At 46.5% G+C, this 23,979-nt stretch overlaps 1 protein-coding gene across 4 annotated transcripts in view; it reads left to right on the forward strand.

The window, feature by feature from the left end:
* LOC144756375 (histo-blood group ABO system transferase-like) overlaps positions 1–23,979 on the forward strand; it is a 649,857-nt gene that overhangs the window by 290,569 nt on the left and 335,309 nt on the right. For all 4 annotated transcript variants that reach the window (XM_078646147.1, XM_078646148.1, XM_078646149.1 and 1 more), the window contains exon 2: positions 6,498–6,579. In XM_078646147.1, the coding sequence (XP_078502273.1) occupies positions 6,498–6,579 (82 nt within the window). The remainder of the gene's footprint in view (positions 1–6,497; positions 6,580–23,979) is intronic.

Below are 23,979 nucleotides of genomic sequence, written 5' to 3' on the forward strand. Positions count from 1 at the left end.
AGTGACTTTAAGTAAACAAGGATGAAAAAGACCATATATAGCTCCCATTGAGCGTAGATCCGATCTCATATTCAGGAATGCTTTACGTCTGGCTGCAGTAGCTTTGGCGAAGTCTTGTGCGTAAAACAAAGTTGAGCTGGACCAGGAAATCCTTTGAGTAGCTTTGACCGCTGCCAGAACCTCTAACAAATCGGTGTATTATAAAATAAAGGATAACTCCTCTTGGTCTCTGCGAGGGTGAAGTAGTGGAAAAGAGGTGTACCAGCCTATGTGCACGTTGTATGTTAACTTCCGTGTCCTCAGGCATATGCAGAATATTGGGAAAGATGGACTTAAAGAAACCGAGAGGGTCCGACCCTACTGCTCCCTCCACCAAGCCATAAATACGCAAGTTATTTCTCCTGTTTCGATTTTCGAGGTCTTCAACCTGCTTTTGAAGTACCAATACTTGCGACTGGAAAAGATGAACATTACCAGTGGCGTCTTTAATGGAGGAGACACTTTGCTCTACTACTGCAAGTTTTGTATAAAGTTGAGACCAACTGTCTGAGAGGAATTGCAATTTGGAATTACTTTCCTCAACGAAGGGTCTAAGGGCTCTTATTGCTTGCTGTAGGAGTTCCATTGAAACGGGTGAGGCTGACTTGGGTGGTGAAGGTGGATCCTTTTTTAGACGTTTCACATTAGACTTCCCTGAGGGAGCTGGAGCATGATCCATGGTTCTACTGGTATTCTCTGAAGGGATTAATCCTAAATCCTCTAGTTTAGAGAATTCAGTAAAAAACTTTGAATTCTTAAAAAAAGAGTGTTTAGGCTTAGACGCTGTGTGAAGTAATCCCTTTAATCTTCCCATCAACTTGTAATCCGGGTAGAAAGAGGAGTCCTGAAAGAAGATCTAGGCAGTCCTGAAGAAGTAAATAACAGCTCACAGAGCAGAATGAGATCTGAAGAAAGAATAAAACTTAAACAGTACTATGCAGGCTTGAAAAGTAATATGCTAAAATAATGTCAATTAGCTGATTGAAGAATTAGTTTTATGGGTCACTGTGGCATTTTAACAGTGCAAATCTGAAACAAGCTACTTACTTCATGCGCTCCTATCTTATCTCGATTATTTAAAATAGCGGTCGTAGTGACATCACTTCAGGAATTCTCAAAGTAGTGAAGTGAAACTGGGCTAGAGGACCACCATTCAAGTAAAAAGAAAGGAAGAACCATATTCACTTGTTTATGGGCACAGCTTGGTGCGACTAGAAAAAGAACATTTTTCATCGCGCAAACAATCTGCATATCTCAGATCGTTCTGTGAAACAAAATGGCGGCTGCAGTATCTCCGCGTCTTGTGGAGGAGCTTCCTTGGAAATTCAAACGTTCTGGCAGGTTTAACCCCTTGCGTGCTGCCGTTGACCGTTGGACGTCCCGAGCGCTACCTCGCTGGTGCTGCGCACGTCCAACGGGCGAAGCAACCCCGCCCACCCTTTAGAACGCCCACACCACGGCGGAAAACTGCAGCGGTTAAGGCTTTATATAATGCCGGTGTAGTCTTTCCATGTTCTGTAGGTCTTCCGAAAGATGATGCAGTGTGTGGTTTTGCATAGGAGCGTGGAGACCTCAGAAGGACGCCGCCATATTTGTTGGGCGCCAAGCCACTCCCCCTAAAAACAAATTCTTAATGTAAAGAAAAGCAAAATGATAATCATTTTGTGACTGATTTGTACAAAATGAAACCAAAACACCTGTATAAATCGCAGCTTCACTGCTTACATTGTGTGATCTTGGGCAAAAATATAATGTCACCAAAACGTCTCATTCATTATGTATAAAATATGTGAGTTCAGAGTAGCAGGGGTACAAACATATTTTGTGCTTGCTTATTTCATAGATTACAAAGTTGCTCTATAATAATCTGGCGCACTACAGTGTTAACATGACAACTGCCTTGACTCTTAGTGCACTAATTGTTGTTTAAAAAGTATCACTTTTAGTAAGTACTGCCACGTGCAGTGCTAAAATGTGACGTATTAATGTCAAAGCTTCACATGTGAAAGAAATACACATTTCTTAAATTTAAAGCAAGTTTATCCTAATTTGCCTGATGTTTGTTCCATGATTTACAATGCAAAAATGTATAGGGCTCAGCTCGTGCACAGGCTCTGAAATTTGAGTCCGACCCTTGGATCGGTTCTCCCTCCAAATATTTTGGCTGTCTGCCTCTACTAACAGGTTGTCAAAGTAGCTTAGAGGAGGGCTCCTTCCTCGAAGGACTTGATGCAGCCCAGAGTGATTAATTCCCAGTGGGTAAGACTAATTCAGACTCTCTAACCATTATTCGTATGTTTGAGGGTGACTGTCGTTGTCAGCCATGGGTCCTATAGCTCAATTGCCGTGAGACACATGTTGGTCCTCATGGGACTCCCAGCAAGGCTAAACATGGTCTTGTGTTGTTGGTGTTACTGGCTGGCAGGGATGTGGCCAAGCAGTTAGCAGAACTGCTTCTATGTCGGCCGCCCCAGTGCTGATTTCCATTTCCACATGTTATGTTATGTTATGTTATGAAAGCTCTTCTATAGCGCACGGCTACTCCAAAGAGTGTCCCGGCGCTTTGGCAAAGAGAAAAGTCAAAAGAAAGTACATAACACAAGTGCTCTCCACGGGCGGCAAAGAATTTACTGGGCGAAAAGCCACGTCTTCAGATCCTTTCGAAAGGCAAGCAGGTTAGACATAGTTCTCAGGGCAATAGGGAGCTCATTCCAACAACAAGGGGCCAGATACCGAAAAGAGCGGCCTCCAGTACGAGCACGCTTAATTATAGGGACAGTAGCTTTGGCTAGTCGTGCGGACCTCAGGGCCCTCTTTGGAACATAGAAAGCCATCCGTTTCCGGAAATACTTACCGATGTGATGGAGAGCTTTGTAAGCCAGAGTCAAGATCTTAAAAGTGACTCTCTTGGCAATTGGAAGCCAGTGGAGTTTCTCTAGCAACTCTGACGCGCGAGCCCTTCGCGGTAGTCCAAAGATAGCTCTAGCGGCCGAGTTTTGCACGACCTGCAAACGAGCTAAAAGATATTTAGGGAGGCCTAGGTAGAGGGCATTCACGTAATCAAGCCGCGAGCCTATCAAGGCCTGCACTGTGATTTTTTTGTGTTGGAGGGATATTAGTGGGAGGAATTTCCACAGCATCTTCAAGGTGCCAAAGCACTTTCCAGTCAGCCCTATAACCTGGGGTCTAAAAGAAAGATCAACATCACATAAGATGCCCAGATTTTTGGCTTTTTGCGAGGTATCCCCAGGCGGTGCCATATCCCGCCGCCACCAAGACCGCCACTCGGGATTAGGCGGACTTCCAAAGAAGAGCAGCTCCGACTTATCATAGTTGCATTTCAGACTATGTCTCTGAAACCACTCAAACACAGCTTCCAGACACTCCCTGATCTGATTGCTGTCAAGATCTTCACCCTTGTTACACGTGAAAAGTAGCTGGGTGTCATCAGCATAGGATATGATCTGGGCACAAAAAAGATTCCGCTACCTCCGCCAGAGGAGCCATATAGATATTAAAAAGGGTGGGGCTCAGAATGGACCCTTGCGGAACCCCTACCTCCAGCGGAGGCATTTCAGCGGAAAACGGGGGTGCCCAGACCACTTGTCGGCCGCAGTGGTGCAGTTTATTATTAATTTTTAAAGAAAAATAATGCACTAGAATGAGGCCTAAAGTAATTACCAGAGGCTGTGATTCATTCAGACATTTACCTATCACTTTTAAGTTCGAGCTTGCCAGATAGCACAGCTGTCTGGATACAAAGGCACTGGGGTCTGACCAAAAGCAATGTGGTTTGAGGTCAAAAATGGCATAGTGGTCTGACCAAGAACATAGTGGGATGCGGTTAATAAAGGCATTGTGGTCTTACCAAGAACATAGTGGCTTGCACCCTGCCTATTTCAAATTTGTGGCATACTGTAGACATCCTTGGCCTATTTCTGGCCATTTCTTGCCATTTCTGGCTGGAATTGTGGTGTGCACCTCTGCCATAATCATAACATCAATGTGTTCACACATAGCATAATGGTAGCTGCCCTTGCCAAAATGTTGGCCATTCCAGACATATTGTGTCCAGCACAGTATATTGCCTTTTGCAATAAACAAGCTATAACACTTTAAAGGAGTTTCAGTAACTTATATTGCACAATTTACAACAAAAAACAACTTAATATAGACCATATGGGCAAAACCTAATGCATTTACCAATGCTTGTTTGTTTTCTATCAGGAGCACAGAGAAAGCGCCATGGTAGGCAGAGAGAGCATGATAAAAATGTTGCGCACTGGCCTGCAGGAGCAGGTCACTGGCAGTGCATACTCCCCTCTCCCTCTAGACAAGGAGTATTCCCTCTACACAAGAAAACCCTTTCTCTCTCCCTGTTGTCACAGTGCACACTCCCAGTCACACACAACCACTCTGTGGCTGAAGCCAGTAGAGGAATCGGGTTTTTGCATGCAGGAGACTAGCCTTGAAATTGGTAGTCTCCTGCTTGATTCGGGAGGGTGTGGCTCACTGGTTAGATGCGGCAGACCCTAAGGCTGAGGTCTGGCCCGGGACCAGGGTTCAATTCCCGACGTGGCAGGGTCTTGGGCTCAATGTCCGTAGACTCGATAATTCTCGCCTCGGTGCCTACTCTAATCATGGGTCCCACGCTGCAGCTCTGGGCAATAGCTTGCTTAATCTCCACAACGGCCCCAACAACGCTAGGATGCCTGGCTTCACCTTAGGGGTGCCCATGAGTGGGCATTTCACAGGGAAAGCCAGGAAGGGTTCCACAGCGGTATACAGCGCCAGGATGCCCCGAGATGGGGTGGCAGTGCGCTTTACAAGTATATTTACATTTACATTATGCCGGCATTGTGGCTAAGGGTACAGGGCTGCAACAACCAACCTCCGAAGGGCATGGTGCTGGCTGGTACAATTGACCACAGTCCCAAATGTTCAAGCCACACTAGGGGAATTGCCTGGAACTGCCAGTCCCTCGATACACCTCTAGGAATATGGTTGTTCCTGTTGAGAAGTGTATATATTTGGGCAAACAATTTTTGCTACTGTAGCGATATTTTTATATTTTGGTGGCCCCTGGGCAGTAAGTGGGGATACTATGGGTATGTCATGCCGTGTTTAATGTCAGCTACTTAACCTTTACATACAATTCACCATGGAATTATGCCAGGTACCTTTTGTCTGTCTCTCATCTGTCACATTCGGTGTTGAGGGGCCTTCAGCTGCCCCTACCTCTGGCCACTGTACCCCTCATTACATTGAGGTAGTAGCACACCTGGAAAATACTGATGAAAATAGTCTTTTTTTTGGGTAACTAGGAGTGGCATGGTCTCCCCATTACAAATTCCATATTTCAGATTCTTCCAATGGATAACCTGCAAAATGTATGCAGTGAAAAAAGTGTCAAATGTGTGCACTACTTGGAATCCTTGTGTGAGTAAAAATTAATAACATTGCAATGGAATGTGTGAGTCCCTGAAAATTCAAGCTCAGGCAGCTGAATAAATAAACAAAATGATAACAGCTGTGAGAAGGGCCAGCTCATGTTTGTGGAACCCCTCAACTTCAGCCCAATCAAAACATGTACTCCTGGATCCCTGCAAGTGGGCGGAGCCAAAGTCCCTCTCTGGGTGATTCTCACATAATTGTCTGGTGACCGCTGCGCTCTAAGACAGATCATAACTAGACCACAACAGGAAATAAGTATAAATGTGGAAAGGTCATACATTAATGCTTCCGGGTACACAAATGTACCCACACGTCAATGGACTGTCCGCTTTTCCAAACTCAGGAACGAATTGTCAAGCGTTTTGATGATAAACGATTGGCAGGCAGCGGCTATCTTTCATGAGGCTATTACTGTTTTTTAGATGTTTATATAGTTACATTTGTAAATCTTTTTTAGAAACTTGTCAACAAAAGAAAGACATGTCTCCTAATGGAGAGATTTTACAATCGATGTACATTGAGTCAATAGACTTCACTGTGTAATTAATTTCATTAACTAAATGTTCAATAAATCGAAGGAATAACAAATCAAACGTATTACAAGTAAAATCATTTTTTCAGCACCTTGAATAAAAATGACCAGCTTCATTTGAACAGTTGTATGGCTACATTACTTGTACCCTGATGTGGCTGTGCTTTTAACAAATTATATGTTGTTGTTCTTCATTAGCAAGGGTGTCCAGCGCAAGCCCTGGAGGGTTAAATCCATGGCAGACTACTTTTAGAATACACATGAGGTACATTTACATACAGTGATTCTAATTGGAAACTATTTACATAAGCAGGGGTTATCTTGAAAATGGTACATGGATCTAGCCCTCCTAGACTTGCGTTGGACACCCCTGGTATAGATGATTTCAGTGGTCAGATGACTGTTCTTGTCTTTGAGTCTTACATTTGTGATGTTGATTGCTAGAGTCCCTGACTTCTGATTTCCATTACAGGGATCTCTTCTGCAGCATCGATCCAGCCGCGATGGATACCCTGGTTCCTAGTGGGACTCACGTTCTTCACCGCATTCACTTGGTAAGGATGTGTATTGATAAAAAAGATAATGTTACAAAGAGATGTGTTGCCTTTAAATGTTGCTGTGCTTTGAGAACACTGCTGTGAGGTTTTTTTAACCCCTTGCATGCGCTGTGAATTTTCGCGCTGTGTGGGCGATTTTAAAAGTGGGCGGGATTTGGACGGCCCGGAGCCGTCATGAGCATGCAAGGGGTTAATATAGCACTGTGAGCCTCTGGGAGCTGGAGAGAATGAACAGAGCAAATTTCATGCCGATGAAAGGTGGATGTAGAACCCTGGGACCTGACACCCACCTCATCAGCGCAAACGTCCTACACTGTCCGCCAGCATCTGCCACCCGTCATACTACTTGCTGGTGGCAATTCCTCACACTGTCCGCTCTACACTACCAACCCGGGCCAGCACCTTACACAATCTACCATTACCACACCTCACACTGCCATGACGGTGCCAGCATCTCTCCATGCCCACCTCTTGAGGCTTGCAGGGCCTAAGTTGTAGAGTGCTTTGTAGGTGAGGGAGGAGAGTTCAGAGGTGGTGCCTTTCTAGATGGAGAGCCATTGGAGGTCTCAGGTGCTTGGAGATGTGTGCTTGTGGCCGGAGGTTGAGTGTCAGTCTTGTATAGCTGTGTTTTGAACCACTTGATGTCTGTTGGTGAGCTTGGCGTTGATGCCAACATAGAGGGCGTTGCTGTGATCTAGTCTGCTGGTGATGAGCGCTTGTGTGACTGTCTGTGGGTGTCCAGTGGGAGTCAGCTGAAGATTTTTCTGAATATTTTTTATGAAATAGTACGTTGAGCTTGTGTGAGATAGTATAGAAGAGGGCAGATCACTCTTGCATTTCTTATCAGAGTGCCTACGTTCAAAGAACCACGTACTCCATAGAGTATTCTTGAGATACTGTGCAAAAGCGGACGATGTAGCATTTGATGTTGAGAGCGTAAAGCCACTACAATATGGTTATTGTCATCAGAAGCAGATGTACGTGGACGTGATTTCAAGTCAAGCGCGTTGGTTTGGGCTTAAGGCCATGACTTTGGAGTTGGGTGGCAACTATGCTTGCTAATAGACACTCATGCTGTGTGACCTTGGTCGGTTGTTGCAATCCCTGAACAACAGTCACGGTATCTATAATAATAATAATAATAATAATAATAAAGGGGCTTATAAAGCGCAATGGTGACGCCATCCCGGCGTGTCCCCGCGCTGTGGAGAGAGTGGCGGAAAACAGAAAAGGCAGTATCCGGTCTACTGGGTGAACAAGTGAGTTTTTAGGAGCTTCCTGAATACCGTTTCGGTCTTGGCCAGCCTAATTTCGATGGGAAGAATGTTCCACTGGTTGGCTGCCAACACTCGGAAGGAGCGACCGCCCATTCTAGCCTTCTTTATACGGGGTACTTTCAGGAGGCCCATGCCCGTGGAGCGGAGTGCTCTGGTGGGCTGGTAGGGGATAGCTAAGTCCTTCAGATATTCGGGGCTTTTGAAACGGTAATCCTGTAGCAGATTAAGAGTGCCTTAAATAGGATCCTTTTTTTATAGGAAGCCAATGAAGGGCAGACAGAGTGGGTTTAGATGCCGTTCTTTTGGGGAGTCTGAGAACTAACCGTGCTGCAGTGTTTTGTAGCACCTGAAGCCGTCTTAGGTTTTTCTCAGTAGTCCCCAGTAGCAGTACATTAGCATAATCTATGCGGGAGGTAACTAATGCTTGGGTCATGGTCCGTCTAGCCTCCAGGGGCAGAAGGTCCAAGGTACGGTTTAGGGTCTTCATTATCCCAAAGCATTTCCCTGCTACTTTGTTGACGTGGCTCTCAAAAGAAAGTTTCGGATCCACCCAGACTCCCAGATTTTTTGCCTCCCTGCCCGGGATAGGTGTAGGGCCAAGGCAAGGAGGCCACCAATCCTGAGTCCAACTGGCATCCTTTCCCCCTATCACTAGAACCTCAGTTTTAGAGCCATTGAGCTTCAGGCAGTGTTGGTTCATCCAGCCTGCAAGCGCCTGCATGCAGTTTTTAAAATTGGCCGCTGCTAAGATGGGTGCCTGCGATAGGGAAATGAGCAGTTGAGTATCATCGGCATAGGATACTAATTCTATGCCGTATGATTGGACCACCTCTGCTAATGGAGCCATGTAAAGGTTGAACAGGGTGGGGCTCAGGGCAGAGCCCTGGGGCACCCCCTGTTCTAAGGCTATGCTGTCAGAGAGAAACGTGCCTCTCTGGACCTGAAAACTGCGGTCAGAGAGGAAGGCCTTGAGCCAGCCCAATGCCGCCTTGGTGACCCCAGCACTGCTCAGACACTGTAGCAAGATGGAATGAGCCACAGTGTCGAACGCAGCGCTGAGATCCAGCATAATGAGAGCCATTGTGTGCCCTTCATCTGCACCAATCCGCAGAGTTTCGGTCGCTCGCAAGAGGGCCGTCTCGGTCGAGTAATTCTTCCGAAAGCCCGATTGGGAGCTGTGTAGTGCCTTATTAGCCTCTAGATGATCCATGAGCTGTATATTGGCTAGTTTTTCGGTCACTTTAGCAAGGAAGGGCAGGAGGGAAATAGGTCTTAGGTGCACTGAGAACTTCAACCAAGAAGAATATAGTGCAGAAGATTTGTTTAGACCACCAGAGTGGGTTCAGGCAACATGTGGTTCCCATCAAGAGAAATATAAAATGTAATTTTTCGAATTAATCAGAATGAAAGAGAGCAGGAACAAGATTAACATCAAGATCACAGAGCACAGAAATTAAGTAAACAAATTCTAGGCACATCTAGCATGGTAAAATGTTTTGCTTCTGTAGTGTTGGACATGCTCCATTATCCAAGTGAACACCCCCATGCAGGTCGGTTGTTGGTCTCTTCCATGATACAAGTACGCTGTTTAAATAAAAGGCTCCGACGCATCTGGTGGGCACTGGGCACATGGAGACAACCTGTCCCTCTGTGCTCCCCACATGCAAGCAATCTCAAACCAACGCACTGGCGCCGACTATGGGCCTGATTTAGACGGACAGGTTACTCCATCATAACGGTGACAGCTATCCCGTCCGCTGAAATTTAAATCCCATGGGACATAATGGGATATATATTTTGGTGGACGGGATATCCGCCACCATTGTGATGGGAAAACTAGTCCACCAAGATCTAAATCAGGCCCCCCATGTCTTGTCAATTTTCCTTAGGGGTGGGCGTAGTGTGCGTAGTGGGGCTACGCGAAGCTTCGTGAAGTGGGGAGGATGCTACGCCCACCCACACACTTCGCGTAGCCCCAATACGCGGGCGCATGCGCATTTGGCTGGAAGAAGTTGGCGCGTCATCAGAAATGGGCGCGTCATCAGAAGAGGGAGCCCCGGGACGCCGCATAAAAAGGTAAGTCTTTTTTATTTACTTTAACTCTATTTTAAATTAAATGAGGCATGTAGAAGAGGGCGGGAGGGAGGCGGGTGGCGGTCAACTTCGCTCCGTCCACGGAGTGTGCGTAGTGTTGCCTACTACGCCTACTTTGCAAAGCGCAAAGTAGGCAACACTACGTACACTCCGTGGATGGAGCTAAGCACTGCGCCCAGGGTTATTTTCCATCTTCAACGTTGTGTTCCACTTTGTGCCATTGGCTTTCATTGGCTATGAACGCCTTCTACTGTAAGTTGCCATTCAGCACTCAGGAGCATCATTGGATGGCCAGCATGTGCCCCTAAGAGACCTAGCAAGTTTATGGGTGCTACATGATGAGGTTGGAGAAAGTTGTGTGTGGATCAAACAACTGCGCACACCTGCTGAGCTGAGCTGAGACGCTAGGTGTCTCAAATCACACCTAACCTCTAAGAGTCCAACACAAACAGCCTATAAATCAATATCCAAACTGACCACTTAGTTGTTTGCTTTCTTCACTAATGGGTCTACATTTGACCACTGTGGTGGTACCCTCCCTTTTTCTGATGGGTGACGAGGCACAGTAAGAAGTCCTCATCAAGCAGGAAGAAGACTATCACATGTCGGTCTAGTACCAGGCGGCAACCACGGTCACCAACTACCTCTCTGGCTCGGAAGTTCTACGCCATCCATTGGACCTTCTCAATGCCCGAGTTAAAATATTTGGAGAAAGACGAGTGGGGCATGAAGGTGAAGTATATGGAGCACATGCAACAGACAGGTGTGACTCTCATCAACGTACCTGGTAAAGAATCAGGCACAGATTTGTAAGCAGCCTGAAATCACCGTTGCCGATATAGGGGACTTCATCAGTGTGATGTGAAATTCACGACATCTCCCATTCAATCAACCACAAAACCTTCACCCACCCACTGTTGACATCTTTCCACATGGGTACAATGCAGCCCACCGCTTTGCCTGGTTTTTGTTGCTCACAAAGATCACAACCTCAGTACAAAAAGGTTTGTTACTTTAACCCGTTGGCTGCTTCCGCGATTTCGCGGCAGTGCGGCCGTTTTAAAAAACGGGCGCGGCCGCGTCGGCCATTGGCCGACGGCAGCACCAGCGAGGTAGTGCTGCATGGAAGGGGTTAATGCACACTGTCTGTACCATCCCATCCCATCCGTTGATACAATACATATATTGCATTGTGCTTGTTGTCAAACACCAGTTAGCCCACGGCCCTCTCCAATCTCCAGCCCAGCCCACAGCGCTGTTAGGGCAGACATCTCTGCAGCCCCCGATGGAGCTGCCGCCCTCTCTTCTTCATGTAATGTGCGCAGCCATGAGGAGATTTCTCCTAAAGGCCAGAGCTCTCCACTACCTTTGAAAAATTAATCTGACCTTGTACAATGTAATCTATCTCTAGTGCTCGTGTAAAGCGCTGTAATGTCCTTGATCCAAGTTTGCGCTCTATAAAACTGCAACAGCAAAAAAGACTTGGGTATATATATATATATATTTTTTTTGCAGAGTTTTATATAGCGCGAACTAGAACCGAACCGAATCAGTTATCAGAGCGCTTTACATAGCACCAGTTACGTTACATGAGGACACACTTTCATTTTAGGCACGGGGTTCTGTTACTGGGGTTCTGGTGGTCTCCTTTCTCACTGCTCAGAGTTTTCTTCAGTTATAAATTGTTTGAGTTTAACGGACTCGTGGGAGCTTTGCACACGTGGGAATACAAAATACGTGATTTGGACACCTGGTGAGACTGTTTAATGGCGTGCGTGTCAGAGTCTAGTCCCAAAGCATGCGCTGGGTACCCGTGCATCACGCGCTGCCTGCCCCTGAAGCCATGCCCTTTGCTTTGCTAACAGGCCGTGAAAACGTGCGAACGCTTGTGAGCTGCAGTGACTTGTACCTCCTAATTCCATCTGCCTGTCTGCCGTTTTTTTTCTCAATTTACTTCCGAAGTGTCTATCGACTGGTCCAACGCATGATACACATTTCCAATAGCAGACAACGACTTAAATGCAACGGTTCGTAAAGTGCCCCCTCCCATGCATATGAGGTTTTTGCCACCCTCTCCCTTTTGCCGCCCTAGGCAGCTGCCTAGGCTTGCCTAATGGTAGAAACGGCCCTGCTTTTATGTTGCTTTTTACCCCTAGCAACATAAAAAATAAAAAGCAACATACACGACAGTTTGAGAAGCCTGAATTTTAGTAGGCGAGGGGGGAGGCAGGGTGTGTAAAGATTTGCAGATAGTGTTATGAAGCTTTGGTTTTAAGACGGAGGTGAAGGCCTGGTGACCCGGGGTGGAAAGTGGGGATGGATTGAATGGGAGGCGGTGCCATTGAGTTGGGGCGAGTGCAGGGTGGGGGCCACGCTCTATAGGATTTTGAGGAGTGTATGGTGTGGGGATATTGTTTGTAGTGTTGAGCAAGGGGGAGCCATGGTTTGAATGAAAGGTTGAATGATGTAGGGTGCACCTAGAAACACCTAAATGGTGCTGTTAGAAGCGCTGTCTCCATAGCGCAGGAGTGAGTGAGTTTAAACGTGAGTTTAAGAGGGCCGCACTGCGCCAGACGCCTGCTTCTATGTGCTTGGTACAACATATGCTGTGATATTATGATCTGTGGGATCTGTGTGCTTAGGGCGACGTTGGCTGGAATATGCCATATCCTTGTGTTGTATTTTATTACTGAAGCATAAGCTGGGTGGGGCATTTCCTTTCTTCACGAGGGCCCATAACAACACTCTGGCCATATGGACTAGAGACGCGCAGTATCATGAGGTTGAAGGAGTTTAGGTGGCATGAATAAATGAGGAAGAAGACACAGCATCACATTGTGTTGGTCCAATCAGATAACAGGTCGGACGAGATACAGATACATGAAACGAACGGAGCCAGTAATGAAACATCACAATGGGTACACAGGCGTTAACTTGATCTTTTTGTAGTGCTGGACTTCATCTTGTGTTTTTAAGCGCTGTAAACAATGCGTCTTACTGCTACAAAAACCGTGACATTAAAACACCGATGACGGGGACAGAAAGAATGTGGGGAGGCGGGGGGGAGGGTGCATAAAAGCTGATATTGTTGACGGCAGGAGCGGTGAGATAAAGAAGAGTTGGAATATGGAGGTGTTCGAACGGAGAACCAAAATGGCAGGGTAGAAAGTGCTTACCCAATAATGAAAAGACTCCGTGTACTGCCGCAAGTAAAAGATCCAGTCCGGGTGGGCAGGGCCAAAAGCAGACAGAGCAGTAACGAAAAAGCCTAATTTTCAATCAGAGGCCAGCGTTTTGCATCAATGATGACGCTGGCCAATGGGAATGATGGGTTGGGCTTCAAGTCCCCTTCTGAAATGGTATTGATGACAATAAGCTTCGCAGAGCGAGGAGCGCATGCGTGCTCCAGCGCTAGGTCTGCGAGACCTAAAAAGGGCCTGTGCACCATGTCAAAGACCTTTTCATAATCAACTGATACCAGCACTGTTAGGCCTTGTAGCTCCTCCAGGAGAGATAGAGCTGTTTAGAGCCTGCGGGGGCAGTACCGGGTGCTCCTGCCGTACATGAAACCATTCTGGTCCTTGTGTACCAGTGTTCTAATGATGGTGGCAAGTTGCGACGCCGTCATTTTGGCCAATAGTTTTCTTTCCATATTTAAGAGGGTAATCAGCCTGTATGAGGAGCACATAGTAGGGGGCTTTCCAGGTTTGGGCTAAGGTCAGAGGGCAGAAGTCCAGTCTGACTCACCTCTATGAAGAGGAGTAACAAATGAGGTGCTAGAAGGGAGGAGACATTTTTTTAAGAATGCCATTGGTGGGCCATTTGTCAGACCCCCAGGATATTGTGGCATAGATTTGCAAATTTCATGGTACAAAAATGGAAATTGTGCGGCATTATTACGGCACTTTTTTTTGCCTTAAACCAATGGAAACTGTTTTGACAGACTATTCCACTTCGAATTAGGCATGTTTAAAGTAGTGTCTGACAGTGTTTTTTTGCTACATTCTCCTTTGAGGTACTATTCTGAATCGTAGGTTAAGCCAAGCACAATAGCACAGGGTTGCTACTTATCCTGTTTGCTGTGGCATTGTGCTGATTTAGGGCTAGCAGTTCCAAGCCCCAGAGCCATCTGCTGTAGGACACCACGTTTTGAAATGTAACCAGATTGGTTGCAGAAAATTGTTATTGCTTAGCGAAACAGTCATTGACAAAGCGAGCAGGTATGGCTCTTGTATAAAACATGCATGGCTAGGTATACACAACAAATAAGTAAAAATGCACAGATAGGTCATAACACATGCCAACGCCATCCATTTTAATGAAGCCCAGCTGACATAAAAGCGCACAGTCTACTGGGGAGAGACACTGATTGCTGTGCATGAGATGAGATGACCCCTAGATTTCTTGCATCAGAGGAGGATGCGCAGTTCAGGGTCTCAGGGTGATTACAATGCTTTGATGATGTACAATAGGGATGGGGGGGGGGGGTTGTTTGCTGTGACCCAGATCAAGTGGGATGCCTTCAGGCTGTTTGAGATTTTTCAGCCAGAAATATTATGCATACTGGGATTTTTAAGCGTGTGCTTATTACAGTAAAGACAGATACTGAAGTCCTCAAAATGCAAATTTCTAATGGCAAAAAATGCAAGTGTCTGAAGTTCTCACAATTGACGTGTAGAATACAAACGTGTCCAAAAAACATCTTGACACGTGCCACTTTGCAGCTACACATGGCCGAATAGATGATAATAAAAAAAGCTGTATTTTCTCCTTATAATAATTTGGAAATCAGTGTTTTTCTGAAAATACACATTCTCGTCTGAACAAAAATGGGTCTTTAAAATAAGTCCCGCTGCTTGCTTCTCTCTTCAAAGTGCTGCCCCCCTTTATAATTCGTCCCCTGTACCAACACACAGAAAGTGCTCGATATTATACTGATTTCCTGCCAGTGGGTGTTTTTAAGACACGGAATATGTGGGATATTTCAATTTAAACTGACTTCTTGTCTGTAGTATGTCTTCCATTTCACTTAAGGTATTGCCCTCAGTTCTTATGGCTCTAACTCCACACGTGGGCAGTGCCCTGCCCTACTCTTCCTGGTTTTGATTTTTATGGATTCTTGGCCAAGATCACACATTGTCTCTGCAGCGTCACTCTAGCCTTTTGTAGACACATGGTGCATTGCCTGCTTCAAGTCACTTATTCACACCCCAAGGACTCCTTCCTTAGGCTTCGCTCAAGCATTTAATTGATTTTCTAATCTTCAACTACCAAAAAAACAAGCACTGGCATAGCCAATAGCTCTTGCCTTTGGGAACTTATAAGCATTGAGCTATGGAGAAGTGTGGCTCACTGGTTAGAGGCGGCAGACTCTGAAGCAGGGTACCGGGCTCAATGTCCGCGGACTCGACAATTCTCGCATTGGCGCATACTCTAATCATGGGTCCCACTCTGCAACTCTGGGCAATAGCTTGCCTAATCTCCACAACGGCCCCAGTGGCGCTGGGATGCCTGGCTTCACCCTGGGGGTGCCCAGTAGGGGGCATCTCACAGGGAAAACCAGGAAGGGTTCCACAGCGGTATACAGCGCTAGGATACCCTGAGTAGGGTGGCAGTGCGCTTTACAAGTAAACTCACATTTACATTTACACATGCAGCACATTATCCCCACTGGCATTATTTCACGCTCTCAACATCTTCGGATAGTTGTACAAGTTCTTTTTCTTTTTTAAAAGTCTATATTTAATGAGAAATATAAAATCAAAAACCATGCTTGAATATTGGTCTGCAAAATAGCCAGAGTATTTGATAATTTGATAACTGAACTTGTTCAACAGAAGCTTCGTGATAGAGCGAGCACTCAAGACATCATAAGAAGCCATCTATAGTCAGGACCACTGGAATTATGCGATTTTGCGGCTGTGGCAATTTTCGCATAATTATGGATTTGCCGCGTTAGCCACAAAATTCATCATCAGCTGCATAATCTGCAGGTTTTAACAAAAGAAGATGTTTCTAGCCCAAACAATTCAAAAGTTACTAAAAACGCTGTGACACATGTTGCGGTGCAGTGGAAGGCACTTTGCAAACATTGACTGGCCACGTTTCTGTAGCTTATTGCTATATTTGGGTGTTACTCTGGTACTAAAGATGCACAACGAATGCCCAGACAATGTTAACTAGTTTAACAAGCATTTACAATGCAATGGTCTCGGCATTATTAAAGGTAGAGCTATTGGCATTGCTCATGACATTTTTTTTATTTTTTTTTAAATCATAAATTAATGGCATTGTCATTTACATTGCCAATAGCTTAATCGTTAAATAAATGGCATTGTCATTTACAATGCCAATAGCTTAATAGCTCGCAAATGCATGACCTATTGCATTTACACCCACACAGAGCCACACACACAAAGCCACCCACACACACACATACGGAGCCACCCACACACACACACACACAGAGCCACACACACACACAAGAGCCCCACACACACACACACACACACACACACACAGAACCCCCACACACACACACAGGAGAGCAAGCCCAGCCAGGGGGCAGGGAAGCAAGCCCAGCCAGGGGCCAGGGAAGCAAGCCCAGCCAGGGGGCAGGGAAGCAAGCTCAGCCAGGGGCCAGGGGAGCAAGCCCAGCCAGGGGGCAGGGGAGCAAGCACAGCCAGGGGAGCAAGCACAGCCATGGGCCAGGGGAGCAAGCACAGCCAGGGAAGCAAGCACAGCCAAGGGGCAGGGAAGCAAGCACAGCCAGGGGGCAGGGAAGCAAGCACAGTCAGGGGCAGGGAAGCAAGCACAGCCAGGGGGCAGAGGAGAGAAAGTAAATAGAAAGAAGCTTAAAAAAATGCCCCCGAATCCGAAAAAGACGGGGCTTGGACCGAGTGACGCCCCTCTCCTCAAATGGCTGGCCAGCATTTACTAGGCCAGCTAATGGAGAAGAGGGGCGGGTTCAAACCCCCTTACTAAAAAACGTTAAATCTTCGGAGCTCCGCCCACACTGCTTACAGCAGTGCGACGAGTCCTCGACCTAAAAAGGGCTGGACAGACTTGGTTAAAATTCAAACTTTTTAAAAGCGGTGTTAAAAAATGTCTGTGAGGTACTGCATAAAATGTTATAAAAAAAAAAGTGTAGCAAATTCTGTGGAGACAGGCCGTCGCAGCCACAGGATGCTAACACCTGACCTCTACAGCTCCCTTTTGGAACAGCAAGTAATAAATGGAAGAAATCCAATCGGAACCTGGACAGTAAAAAACGCTTGTAGGTCGACAGTGGCCCCAGAAGATATGGCTCTTCTAGTGTCAAAGTAAGGTCTAATAAGAACAAGGTTTCTTACTGAACATGCATCACAGATTACGGCTCACAAAGTCATGCTGATGTTGTAGTTCAGCACATCGAAACTTTAATAAGCACCGCTTAATAAATGGTATGGGCTCATTGAGAAACAAAAGGGTTGTAGTGGTTGCAAGGATGCTAGTCACAAATGTGTTATGTAATTGTGTGTGTATGCAGATGACAAACTGTCTCTTTCAAGTCTGTACTGGTTATGAGCAACTATGTCCAAAATCATGGACAAAATATGGTGAAGCCTAGCTCCTACATAACTTACCGTGGGCCTCCATGTCTTCCTCATTCGCAAAGTGCTGCTGTAGATGCTCCCACGCGTGTCCACAGAAGTCATCCATGTGACTGGTGATGTACTTACACTGGCCCCACTCACACGGCATCTCCACCTCCTTCTCAAACATTATGGTCACTGCCATAAAAAATACAAAGGGTCGAACAAACTTAAGTGGACTAAAGCCAAGGTCGCACTCGACCAGGTGAATGTGGACTTTAAATCTTGACTGCCCCACCCTACTACAGAGCCCCACCTCCCTCTGTGCTGCAGTGATGAGGCAGAGAGCATACAACAGGGGGTATACCCGAAACTACGTCCTCAGTTGAAACTTGACAGCACGGACACTCATGGAGGGGGTCTATAAATGTGGTCCAATAAGTGAGTAGGCACTCAAAAGATGGATGAAGAAAGACTTGCTAGAGAGAAATCGTCACACCGATACAAGAGACTGACCCATTACCAGGGTTAATGCAGGCACAGCCTTTTGAAAAACATGGGTGCCCCCACGGGCTGATCCAGAACCCCAAAGGCGACTATACAGAAGCTCATGGGTGAACACATGCTTGAGGCCACAGGTACAAGTTAAGTACAACCTGCTTCCTCACACATGCATCAGAGGTTGGGCATGCACCCGAGACATAACTTGGTTAGGTAAATTCTCATTCCCTACGGGTAAATCTTATCGACCTGCACCCCAGAAGTCACAGTATTCCCTAACTTGCGAAGAGGGGTTACTCGCAACATGTACCAACCCCAATGGAGGGTGCGCAAAGAAACTGGGAGTCAAAAACAAAGCGCACCACGAAGTCACAGCAACCTGTTAGCTTCCTTCATGCTTCACCTGAGTTCGCGTGGATTGTTGCCTGCAGACGCCCTGTGCGAAGAGTAGGCACTATCTTGTTTGAAGGGGGTGTCGGCGGGAGCGAGACAGGTGGGATGAAGGGGGGCGCTCTTGGTGCAGCCAAAGCGAGAGAAAGGGTGGATGGGGCAGAGCGCGGATAAAGAGAAGGCTGGGTGGTAGAGGGTGGATCTCAGGTGATGAAGGAGAGAGAGGAATATGACTCCTGAGGAGAATGTGAAGATGGAGCGTGAACGGAGGATGGAGGAAAGAGAGGACGAGAATAGACAGTAGGGATGAGGATGAAAGGGTACATGACAGAATAAACACAGTAGAGGAGAGCGAGTAGAGGGTGGGGAGGGGAGTGGAGGGCAGAAGCAGAAACGGAGATGAGAACGAGGGAGAGTGGAGGGAACGGTATGGAGGAGAGGGGTTAGAAGAACCGAGGAGCTTTTGGTATTTCGGAGAAAGGTCTAGGAGAAGAATATGAGCCCGAGAGGGTTAAATGAGGATTTGCAAGGATGGAGACGAGAGGGAAAGAAAGCTAGAGGCAGAAGAGGGTGATGATGAGAAGATGATGGGTCGAAGAGAGGGGTCAGAAGATGAAATGAAGGAGCAAAGGAAAGAGGGGCGCGATGAGAAAGTGGGGAGAGAGGCAGAGTTGGGAATTGGAGGGGACTGAAAGAAACGGGCAAGGGGGAAACGAAGGGGTCTGCATGGAGCTGCGAGGGGGATCCAGAGAGAAGAAGGCATGAAAGGGGTATGGAGGGAAGAAGAGGGAGTGATGCGAAGGAGACGGCAAGGGGGAAACGAAGGGGTCTGCATGGAGCTGCGGGTTACGGATCGTTCTTCGGTTTTACAGCCCCTCACTATGTACCTTCCTCGGCTGTTGCAGTCTCTGCTAGCAATGAATCAGTTCTGTGGAAGTTTTGTATGAGGTCCAGCTTTGTGAATCCTTCCAGCGGCTTCAGATGGACTGAAATAGGTCCTCCGCCAGATGTTATGTTCCCAAAAGCCTATCTGACAGAGCTTATGGGGTTTTAATAAAATTGTACTCATATGTTGCTTTGGCACCGAGGCCTCTGACAGCTAGCTCTCTCTCTCTCTCTCTCTCCCTCTCTCTCTCTCTCTCTGTCCCTCCCTCTCTCTCTCTCTCTCTCTCCCTCTCTCTCTCCCTCTCCCTCTCTCCCTCTCTCTTTCTCTCTCCCTCCCTCTCTCTCCCATTTCCCCCTCCTTCTCCCCTCATTCTGTCTCTATCTCGCTCCTACTCACCTGCTGAAAACTGTGACCTCTAGAAACAGCACTTACCCTCTTTTTCCGCTCCTTTCCTTCATTCGTTCCCCTGTGAAATGGATCCAAAAAAGATGAACACAAATTCACAGGGGGACCTCAGACCTGACAAACTGGAGCAATTTGCTAAACCTGTTTGGAGAACTTGTCCGCTCATTCCGAAAAAAAGAGGCCTGAGGCAGAGGCTTGTGCCAAGCAGGGTCTTTGGAAGATGAACTATGTACCACGGCATACATTAACAAGCATTTACAATGCAATGGTTTCGCCTTTTGAAAAGTTTGAGCTATTGGCATTGTAAATGACAAAATTTGTATTTATATGTTGGTTTTGAAAACAGATAAATAAATGGCATTGTCATTTACAATGCCAATAGTTTAATATCTATACAAAAGGGGATGATGGACGGAGCGTTTGAACAAATCAAACACTCACCCCCAGTCAACTGATCTGGGTTTAATCCATCACCATTCTTTAGTTCACTCCGCCACCCCAGTTCAGACATGGCTATATGCAAATCAGTCTGACCCTGTGCCTTATGGGAACAGTCCAGCCCGAACTGCCAAGCCATGTCTTCCCTGGACCAGAAACAAGCATCCTGGGACCGGTTTCGGATTCATAATCCTCATCAGCCAGGCTATCTTGAATCCAGTGGCCAAGTGAACAAGGGACTCACGTCTGAGCATACCCTGCCACACTTAGGGCGAACAAAGCGATACAAAAGGGGATGATGGACGGAGCGTTTGAACAAATCAAACACTCACCCCCAGTCAACTGATCTGGGTTTAATCCATCACCATTCTTTAGTTCACTCAGCCACCCCAATGTGGAAAAGTAAATTTTGTCATGTTCTATGTCCCTACGTGTCATCCATCATATGTTATGTGTGCATGATTAAATATGCATATGTATTCCCCATGTCCGATTCAAGACGCAATTATAGTTGTGTCCACCTCTGGTATGTCATTTCCCAGTTCTCGTGAGTAATATGAGTGTCAGGCCTATGTAAAGTTATGTTGCCACGTTTCTCAGTGTGCACGTTAATTCATTGAAAGTCCCCGTTTCTAGGCCTCAACAGGGCCCGGACACCAGATTCAGCTCCTGTCTCCTGAAGCCTCGCTGAGGAGCGATACAGCCCCCACCTGTATCCTCGACCTTTCACTTACTTCCTGCCTCGCAGTGCCCGGTGCAGCTTGGCTCTGCCTCTGAGTCTGCCAAGACTATGTTATGATTCCAGCTATCAGTTTAGTCCTCCTTCTCTGCATTCCCAAGCTACTGAACTGCATCAATAGTTTCCGTCATTGTCTAGCCTATTCGGCCCCATGTTAAGAGAAATACTGTATTTAATGGTCATTTAATATTCTTCATCACGCACTACATGTAGAATAAATGCATGCTCTAGCCTTAGAGTCTGTTAGTTTTTCCCCTCATGACTTCTAGTTTATATCAACATGTTCCCTAAACATTAGATACCAGATAGGGTTTAGGTACATGTCGCTCCGACCCTCCAGACTTTAGTCTCTGCTCCTAGCACAGAGTTCATAGCCCCCAGCTTCTCCTAGTAACACGTCATTGCCAGTTTGCGCGCACCATCAGGTTAGAGGTCCCGGCTCCTTAGGTAGCCCCCTCCAATGTTTCCGCCCATTCATGACATATTCTGTTACATTTGCATCACATGTCTATGTGCACACCCAGTTACACCCTCTTTAGCCCTTATCTTTCGCGACTGTTTCGCGTCATGCCTCTTGCTCCACCCACTGCTACGCCCATTGCAATGTAATGCTATGTGTTGGCGTTATGTATATATGCTCATGTATTGTTATTAAAAAGTGTTCCCAGTTCCGATCCTGTTGGTGAGCCATTCTAGACCCTGACCGCGGCAGCGCTGCCAGGCTTGCCATCCTAGTCCGTGCAGGTTGTCCTGTTCCTGTCCTTATGCTGTAATAAACCTGCAAAACTCCTACTACCTCGAATTTTGACTCTTATTTATTGAGCTATCTGTTATTCATTCATTCATTCAAAAATAGATCCGGTATTATTTATTTATATACCACATAATGGCGCCCGAATAGGGACTTGCCCTTTCCCCACGCGTCGGTGAAGCCACGCCGACCCCCTGACCCTCTGCAGTCGTGACGGAACTTTTCTGCGCAGTGGCAGATATTTCTGCTCAAGTATCCCTCAGGCCCATGGAGAAGACGGAGGAGGCGGTCCAGCATCCAAACGAGACGGTGGAGGAACGCGGCGAGTCCCGACCAGAGCCCAAGCCAAGAGTACAAGGTCCGAGGTATCCGGAGGTCCACCCGTAACTGAAGTCCGAAGTTCGTCGTCATCGTCGTAGCAGTGCAGTCCAGTCCGAGGCCTTCCGTTCTTGCTGCCCGGTGAGTACCGTTACTGGGGTGGTATCTAGACAGGGTCAATTTAATTGACTCTGGTCTGTGGGTTGGTGGTACACAGTCCCACAAACGAAGTGTCCACTTCGGTGGATGCGGGTCCTGACGTGTCTCTTTAAGAGACCGGTAAGTTTCGTACTGTTTCAGCAGTGCATCTAGTTTCTGTTCTAGTCAGTTCTGTTCTCGAGAAATTTCAAGTGTTCTGTTCGCAATATTTCCAGGTAGTATTCTGTTCGAACTGTTATTTTAAATGTTTTTCATGTATTTTAATGTCGTGGTATGAATGGGGAATAAGTATCGTGTTTATTGTGTATTGTATTGTGTCTAGATTACAGTTCAGTCATGCCCATATTTTCCAAGTTACGTCAGTTGAAAACTAGAAAGGGTCTGCTGGAAGCAGCAGTTCCCGTCCCGCCTAGGGACAGTCCAGGTCACTTTATGTATCAGAAACATGGCATAAGCGCCATATTATATTTAGATTTATGGGTAGAGTATACAAAGGAGCTAGAAGAGAAGTATAGATGGCCCGTATCAGGTACGTGGGATGCCGAGTGCATCATGAGAGTAGAGGAGGCATTATGGAAAAAGAAAGCCAGACAATCACAGAAAGATGCCATCGAGCTATGGCGCAAAGAAGCTCATAAAAGAACCGAAAAAGAAATCAGAAAGTCAGAACTAAGTAGAGAATCCCAAGAACGAGCCCAAGAAAGGGAATTAATCGAGATAGGTGAACGAGTTAGAACTGAGCAATCAGACAGACAGAGGAACGCCCTCATTAAGGGTATGTATCCTCTTCTTGCCGAGGGCTTGCCAAAAGCGACCCCGGAGGCATCTAGTAATTTCCCGCCACCGTTAGTTCCGACCAAGCTACGTCACAAACCGACCGCAGCTGATATTTTCATCTCGTCCTATTTGGACGACACAATCCCTGAATATGTAAATCCTGTCCGCGCTCCGCCAGTCCCTGTAAATCAGGTAATTCCTACTCCCCCAGACACCGGGGTGCCCTTAACAGCCCCCCCGGGTCAGCCCGCCATACAAGTCCAGCCCACGTTACAATTACCCACCCTGCCAGGACGAAAAGCATCAGTTGATGATTCTAGTTTAGGGGCTGCAGGAGGAGGTCTTCCTCAAACCCCGCCGCCATACAAGCGTTTATCAGCACTCGAATTACATGCTCAAGCATCACAGCGTACTCCTAAAAATAATAAGTCTGTTGCAGAGATCAGGCAAACCCTTGGCGAATGTGTCTATGACCCAGTTCCAGGCGAGTTTAATATGGTTTTATATTCCGTACGCGTAAGGAGAGTGACCGAGTATCTAGTCACCCTGCCGAATATGAAAGAAGATCTAGACAGGATATATCGTTTCATCCGTACAGGGGATGACCCACAAAGTATTAGTGACGCCATGTCTCAAAGGAAGGCTGAGATCCAGCGTATGATATTAAAGTTTTTAATTAACTGTCTAATAAGAGAACAAGATTACCCGTCTAAAGACCCGGAAGAAATGAAAACTCTAACAAAGTGGAGTGATAATATAGCCGAAGGAAAGCACAATACCATTGGTGCCATGGAAAGTATGTACAAGAAAATCCGTAGAGAGATAATAAAGATACACGAACAGCGTAAAGCAGCACAAGTAAGCGAGAAAGAAAGTACCTCTGATCCTGAAGAAGAAGACGATGAGAATACCGCCAGAATAGCGTATGTAGGAAAACCTAGATTTCCAGATCGCCATTTACGTCTAGAACACAAGCCAATTTCCCATCATTCAGCACCAGAACAAGGTTCCCTAGAACAAGTATTCCAAGCTACCGATCACATTCTGAAATCACGAATCGGTTATATTGAGTTAAGTACTATGCATGA

The sequence above is a fragment of the Lissotriton helveticus genome, chromosome 5_1, assembly GCF_964261635.1.
Source record: "Lissotriton helveticus chromosome 5_1, aLisHel1.1, whole genome shotgun sequence".
NCBI lineage: Eukaryota > Metazoa > Chordata > Amphibia > Caudata > Salamandridae > Lissotriton > Lissotriton helveticus.